The sequence below is a fragment of the Rhinopithecus roxellana genome, chromosome 12 (genome assembly GCF_007565055.1).
Source record: "Rhinopithecus roxellana isolate Shanxi Qingling chromosome 12, ASM756505v1, whole genome shotgun sequence".
Taxonomy (NCBI): domain Eukaryota; kingdom Metazoa; phylum Chordata; class Mammalia; order Primates; family Cercopithecidae; genus Rhinopithecus; species Rhinopithecus roxellana.
This window is the reverse complement of record NC_044560.1, coordinates 131801379-131808078: the sequence shown is the minus strand read 5'-3', so window position 1 is coordinate 131808078 and position 6700 is coordinate 131801379. Positions and strand designations below refer to the sequence as shown.

The following is a 6700-nucleotide window of genomic DNA, read 5'->3' as shown; positions in this document are numbered from 1 at the left end:
TCAGGCGATGCTCCCAACTCAGCCTCCCCAGTAACTGGGACTACAGCTGCATGCCACCATGCCTAGCTCCTTTTTGTATTTTTTGTAGAGGTAGTATTTCGCCACATTTCTCAGGCTGGCCTTTAATTCCTGGCCTCAAGTGGATCCTCCCAAAGTGCTAGGATTACAAGTGGGAGCTAGAGTACTTGGCCAACAAGCACTGAATAAATGTCATGTACAATGACACATCTACCCCAACTAAAGTGGTGCTGGTGTTTAGGAACTTACCAGGTCCCTCCCACTGACCCAGTGAAGTTTAGAAACATAAGACAACATCACTCCTTCCAAAATACTTTTATTAAAAAAAATTACAAACAATCCCAAAAAAAGAAAAGTCACCACAAACTCTGCCTTTCTTTTAAATAACGTGGCATGGAGCAGTTTGGTTTCCACCCTATTGCACGTGGTCCGGCCTGGTTATGAAATCAGGAGGCTGCTGACACTGGGGTCCTGCCAAGGAAGTGGGGTTCAGCCTGGAGGGAGGAGACCAGCCCCTCCCACCCCCTCAAGGTGCAAGAGGCAGAGCCTGGGTTTCTGTAGCAACCTGGCAGCACATCCCTGTCATCCTTTGACAGGCCCAGTTTTCTTTTATCTTCCCTGAGGCCCCAGTGGTCACAGGGGAGTGGGAACTAGCGGGAAAGGTGGAAGAAATGTTAAAGTGGAAAATCAGACTCCCAGAAACAGAGTCTCGTTAAGGCATTTGGAATAGATAAATTAATTCAGGAAGACCCACCTTCACAGAAGGTTGGGGTAACCAGACACACACACACATGCAAGACAGTTTGTGGAACCCTGAAATGGGAACAAAGGAGGCCATAGTCGCTGCTTAGAGCCCCCACAAAAACACACACCCAGAGTTGCATTCAGGGATCCAGGCCACAGAAGATGACACAAGAAAGGATCCCCTCCATCACAGTTTTAGGACCCCAGAATTATTTCCATGATGTGATCCAGTTCATTCCACTCCCAGGAACCTGGGGCACAGAAGAGGTTGTGAGGAGGCTCTGGTGGGGCCCGTGCGGGCTCCTTTTCTACCGCAGATGTGTCAATGTCCAGAAAGAAGTCATCCAGGCCAGAGTCCCCCAAGTACCGGGAGCTCAGCGCTTCTAAGAAGACTGGATCAGGCTGGGGTGGCACTTCATTCTGGAGGCCGAGGGGAGCCACTGGATTCTGAGGGGGCTCAGTCTCATCCATGGAGGTGTCCAGCTCCCTGAGGATAGAGCCAATGGTGGCTGACAAGGAGAAATCCTCCTCACCCAGGAAGAGGGGCTCGGGGGGCAGGGCAGGGGCTGGAGCCAGGCGAAGTGCAGCCTGCAGCTGCTGGAGGGTGTTATGGATGAGGACATGCCTGCGGAGGCTGGGTGCTCGGGGGCCCAGGCTGCGCTGGACTTTGTCTAGGGAGATGCGGAGCAGGGCTTGCTGGTAGCTCTGAAGGCCTGCTGGACTCCACTCCCACCTCTCCTCTTCCTCTTCCAAATCAGAGTGTTTTCTCTTCAAGCCTCCCACCATGATGCCCTGCAGAGAGAAGAGGGGCATAGGGGCATGTCAGACACCAGACACCATAGTGCTGGCTCAAATCCCACTTTCTCAGGCCTATTGAGTTGGTGATTTTTAATCATCTGAATCTCAGTTTACTCATCTATAAAATGAAGGCTGTCTGAATCCCACAAAATTAAGGAGGTGCGTACATATATGATTAAGAAAATATCTGGACTTAAGTACAGCTAGATTTAAATCCTACTTACTTGCCTACTGTGGCCTCAAACAGTGAATTTACATCCATGAGAATCAATTTCCTCATCTGCCAAATACGGATCCTAACTCAAGTCCCTCTGAGCCTTAAAACTGTTCTTCCACAATATTAATTTCTTCAAACGTGGGGCACGAAAGACAAGTGTCGAGCACAGAGACCTGGATTGGAAGTAGGGAACCCCAAATTTGAATTCTGTATTGGAACTGCTCAGCTGCGTGATCGTGGGAAGTGACCTGAGTCAATTCTCAGGCCTCAGTTTCCTCATCTGTAAAATGGGGACTGAAAAAACAGTTCTCACCACCTCTGTCAAGGAGATGTAGCTATAGGGCCCACCACACAGGAAGTGCTTAATGAACAAGAGTTGTGTTTTTTTTGTTAGATACAGGGTCTCGCTCTGTCGCCCGGGGCTTAGTGCAGCCGCGCTACCACAGCTCACTGACGTCTCGAAGTCCCGGGCTCGAGCGATCCTCCCGCCTCAGCTCCTGAGTAGCTGGGATTACTACCACACCCGGCCTCGATTAAGAGTTAATTGCCAGTTATACGCTCAACAGATTTACTGAGTGCCTACTATATTCGAACCTCCTGGAGCCCTGCTGGGCACCTATGTTAAGATTCTTCTTTCACAGTCAGGATATTTCTATATCCTCTTCCTTAACCAACTGGGAGCGCTCCCAAGAGTAGGAAAGGAGCCTGTCTCATTCCCTCTGCCCGCGCTTTCGGATTCCCCCAAAGCGCGCCCCATAGAAAAACTCGCTAGAACTCAGCTCAGACCAAGCCCCGCCCCCTAGGGGTCCCACCCAATCAGAACTCGGTACTGCAAGGCCCCGCCCCTCCATGGGTCCTTACAGAGCATCCAGGAACGCCCCAATTTGGCCCAGGGGCTTCTGGGAAACGGGGGCCAACAGCCGCCAGGTACACGAACCGACGTTGAGCACGCACTACAATCCCCAGAGGGCTCCGCCCGTCCAGGGGACGAGCCCCCTCCCCCGACCCCGCTCTCCCTCAGGGCATGCGCACAGGGGCACAAGCCGGTGGGGGAAGGGAACCCGGACGTCCAGCTGCCGGCGCCCGCCGAGCCCCGCCCTCCGTTGCCTCCGGGGCGGCGAGTCTGAGCTCCATGCCCGGAACACCCCTCCCCCACCCCTGACTCCGGCTCTAAATCTGCTTTCTCCCTGTCCCTCCGTGCCTTAAAAGTCCGGGATTCTCCTCCCAAACTGCCCTTGGATCCAGAGACCCAGATCCGAACACATCGCTTAAAGACGACAATGCTGCGATCTAGTTCGCGAGACTACGTATCCTAATTTTGATACTTCCTCCCACTTCCCCTATTCTCCTGACTTTCAAACGCCCCTGGACTACACCTCCAAACTCGCTGCCCGGCTCCAAGACCCGAACATTGAACTCTTCCCGGCATCCTCCCTTCCCCCGCCAGTGCGTCTTGGAGTCCAAGAATCCTTGACCCTAGTTCTCTCGCTTCTCCAAATACTCGGGATCTCAGCCCCAAACCTCTCACACCTTTTCCAGAACACGATAAAGCCCCCAATTCAACCCGTCCGGAAGACCCAAGTGGAATCGAATCTCCAGGTTCCCTGTCTCAAAAGTTCCTTCCCTCTGTTCTCTCGCTTCTCTAAACGCCCCACGCCCCACATCCCAGCTTCAAACTCCCTCCACTTGAAAATACTGCCCCAACAACCTCGCATCCCCTCCTGGGTCTCGAACTCAGTCTCGGGCCCCCAGCCCCTCCCTATTATCACCCTGAATCTGAGGCCCCCTCCCCCTGTCTCACCCAGACCCCGCCTCCGCAAGTCTCCGGGGCGCGCCTCTCCCTCCCCCAGCCTAAGGTAAATTCCCAAGCCAGGCGACCACTCCTCACCCCAGCTGCCAGGTTCGCCACGACCACCTTCTGGAACGCCCACAGCGTCGCGACCCGTCAGTGCCGGGACCCACCAGTGACCGGCCGCGGCCTCGCTCACCTCGGTAGGGCCTCTCCGTCTGGCCTCGGGCCCACCCAGCCCCGCCCCGGAGCCGAGCTGCGAGCCGCGATTGGCTGGAGTCCCGCCTGCCGCGGGGCGCCGATTGGCTGGGCGGAGCTATCCGCCCGGGGCCGGAGACGCCGGACCCGCCCACCCCTCCCTAGCGCCCCGGGCCATTTAAAGGAGTGCAACTGGCAGGGGGCGGGGCAGCGCCTCCAGGGGTGGAGGGCGGCGGGTCCAACAGAACCGCTTCCTTCCACTCGGCTACGGTCCTCGCTCCAAGATCGTCATCACTACTCCCTGCGGTCCCTTTATGTCAGGCCTGGACCCCACCGCGGAGCCAGAGGGACTGGCATACCCTCTGGCTCCGGGAGGTCCAGGCAGGCGGGGCCGAACAACCGGAGAAGGCCGCGCCCCCGGGGTTCCGAGGGCGGACGCTGGGGCGGGGGATGACGTACCGAAAGACCAGCCAATAGTGTGACGCGGCCCGCGTTGCCTAGGCGATCGTAGCCTCGCCCCCTTGCTGCCCTTCTCCCGTCCCCCGCACGTTACCCCGCGGCCCCTTCTTAATCCTCGGTTTTTCTCAACGCGTCCTCTGGTGGTCCCACCTGGGTCTCCTGACACCTCCTTCCCCCCTCCATCAGGATGACTCCTCCGCTGCTGTTCATGGCTTGCTACCCCTCCCCGCCGAAGACAAACTTCAAACCCCTTCCTTTTGCCACAAAGCCCCTCACGACCTTGCCTGATGCGCTCTCCTGGTGCTTTCCGATCCTGCCCCACTGAGTCACTTACAGTTTTTCTAAAATGGCTTCAAGCTCCCATTCCCCCCATCACGAAAACGAAAGGATTTTGTCTGTTTTCTTCCCTGCCTTACCCCAGTGTCTACAATGCCAGGTACATAAGTTCTCAAACATGACAATAAAAAGCCTCTGGATCTTTATTTTATTATTATTATTTTTTTTTTTGAGACAGAGTCTCGCTCTGTCACCCAGGCTGGAGTGCAGTGGCGCAACCTCGGCTCACTGCAAGCTCCGCCTCCCGGGTTCACGCCATTCTCCTGCCTCAGCCTCCCGAGTAGCTGGGACTACAGGCGCCCGCCACCTCGCCCGGCTAATTTTTTGTATTTTTAGTAGAGACGGGGTTTCACTGTGTTAGCCAGGATGGTCTCTATCTCTTCACTTCGTGATCCGCCCGCCTTGGCCTCCCAAAGTGCTGCCACCGCGCACGGCAAAAAATAATATTATTAATAATAAAGATCCAGGCCGGGCGCGGTGGCTCATGCCTGTAATCCCAGCACTTTGGGAGGCCGAGGCGGGCAGATCACGTGATGTCAGGAGTTTGAGACCAGCCTGGCCCACAATGGTGAAACCTTGTCTCTACTAAAATACAAAAAGTAGCCGGGCGTGGTGGCGCACCCTTGTAATCTCAGCCACTCGCGGGGCTGAGGCAGGAGAATCGCTTGAACCTGGGAGGTGGAGGTTTCAGTGGAGCCGAGATCGTGCCACTACACTCCAGCCTGGGCAACAGAGCTAGACTCCATCTCAAAAAAAAAAAAAAAAAAAAAAGCCGGGCGCGGTGGCTCAAGCCTGTAATCCCAGCACTTTGGGAGGCCGAGACGGGCGGATCACGAGGTCAGGAGATCCAGACCATCCTGGCTAACACGGTGAAACCCCATCTCTACTAAAAAAATATTTTAAAAAAACTAGCCGAGCGAGGTGGCGGGCGCCTGTAGTCCCAGCTACTCGGGAGGCTGAGGCAGGAGAATGGCGTGAACCCGGGAGGCGGAGCTTGCAGTGAGCTGAGATCCGGCCACTGCACTCCAGCCTGGGCGACAGAGCAAGACTCTGTCTCAATATATATATATATATATTTATATATATATTTATATATTTTATATATATTTATATATATATTTATATATTTTTTGTATATATATTTATATATATATTATATATATATTTATATATAGTTTATATATATTTATAGTTTATATATATATATATATTGTTTATATATATTTATATATAGTTTATATATATATTTATAGTTTATATATATTTATATATATTATATATATATTTATATATATTATATATATATATTTATACACACACACACTCACTTTATTTAATAGAGATGGGGGAGGCAGTGGGGGGTTTCCTTGTGTTGCCCAGGTTGGTTTTGAACTCCTAGCCTCAAGCAATCCTCTCGCCTCTGGATATTTAAACTTGTTTCCTCATCCTGAAAATATACCCTCAATTCCCAGGCTGCTTCTCAGAACTTATTTCGAAGGTTTCCTCCTCTCAGAAGCCCTCCCTGGCAGTCCAGGTTGAGTTAGGATCTATTCTAGGATTCCATGGCCTCCTGTGCCACCATCCCAGTCCTGGACTGTCAGTTACTGAGGAACCCCCCACCAAGGGCAGGTACTAAGGATATATCTGTCAACCACCGCTTGGTCTGCAGGATCATGTAGCACAGGGCTGAACACGTAGCAGGTCCCATTGAAAGTTTGCTAAATGCTCAGGAATGTGACAGAAAAATAAGGCAGAAAGAAGACACTGCTAGTGTCCTGAAAGCCCACACCCGTAATGCCCCACCCTACAATGAGTTTCCCTAAGGGGAGGAGGCAGTTTTCTCCAGGCCACCTCTGGGAAGGGAGGTTTAAGCCTCCTCAGACCAGTTCTTGCCGGTTGGAGTTTGTCAACCAAGTCATCCTGCTGTTTGCAATGTAAGACGAAAGGATTTCACGGGGTCGGGGGAGGAAGGGGATAAAGGGGAGGGGAATAGGTAGGTGGGTGGTGTGGGTTGGAGGTAGGGAGAGAGAAGCGTCTCAGCTCACTCAGGCCTGGGGAAGGTGTCCCTGGGAACGAAAGAAAGGGACAGTTGATTCCAAAAAAGGACATAATTAGGAAGGAGCAATTATTCCCCTTCCTCC

The 6700-nt window shown here is 53.0% G+C and overlaps 1 protein-coding gene across 2 annotated transcripts; it reads right to left on the bottom strand.

Moving 5' to 3' along the window:
• Positions 1–317: 317 nt before the first annotated feature.
• Positions 318–4158, bottom strand: SERTAD3 (SERTA domain containing 3). 2 transcript variants are annotated; one of them, XM_010380847.2, is made up of 2 exons: positions 3666–4158; positions 318–1554 (listed from the first exon to the last, which is right to left on the bottom strand). In XM_010380847.2, exon 2 carries the CDS (start codon positions 1546–1548, stop codon positions 958–960), a length of 591 nt encoding a protein of 196 aa, XP_010379149.1. In that variant the 5' UTR covers positions 1549–1554; positions 3666–4158; the 3' UTR covers positions 318–957. The 2 variants fall into 2 exon arrangements, with proteins under 2 accessions (XP_010379149.1, XP_030769354.1); XM_030913494.1 differs by having other exon boundaries at positions 3766–3904.
• Positions 4159–6700: the final 2542 nt, after the last annotated feature.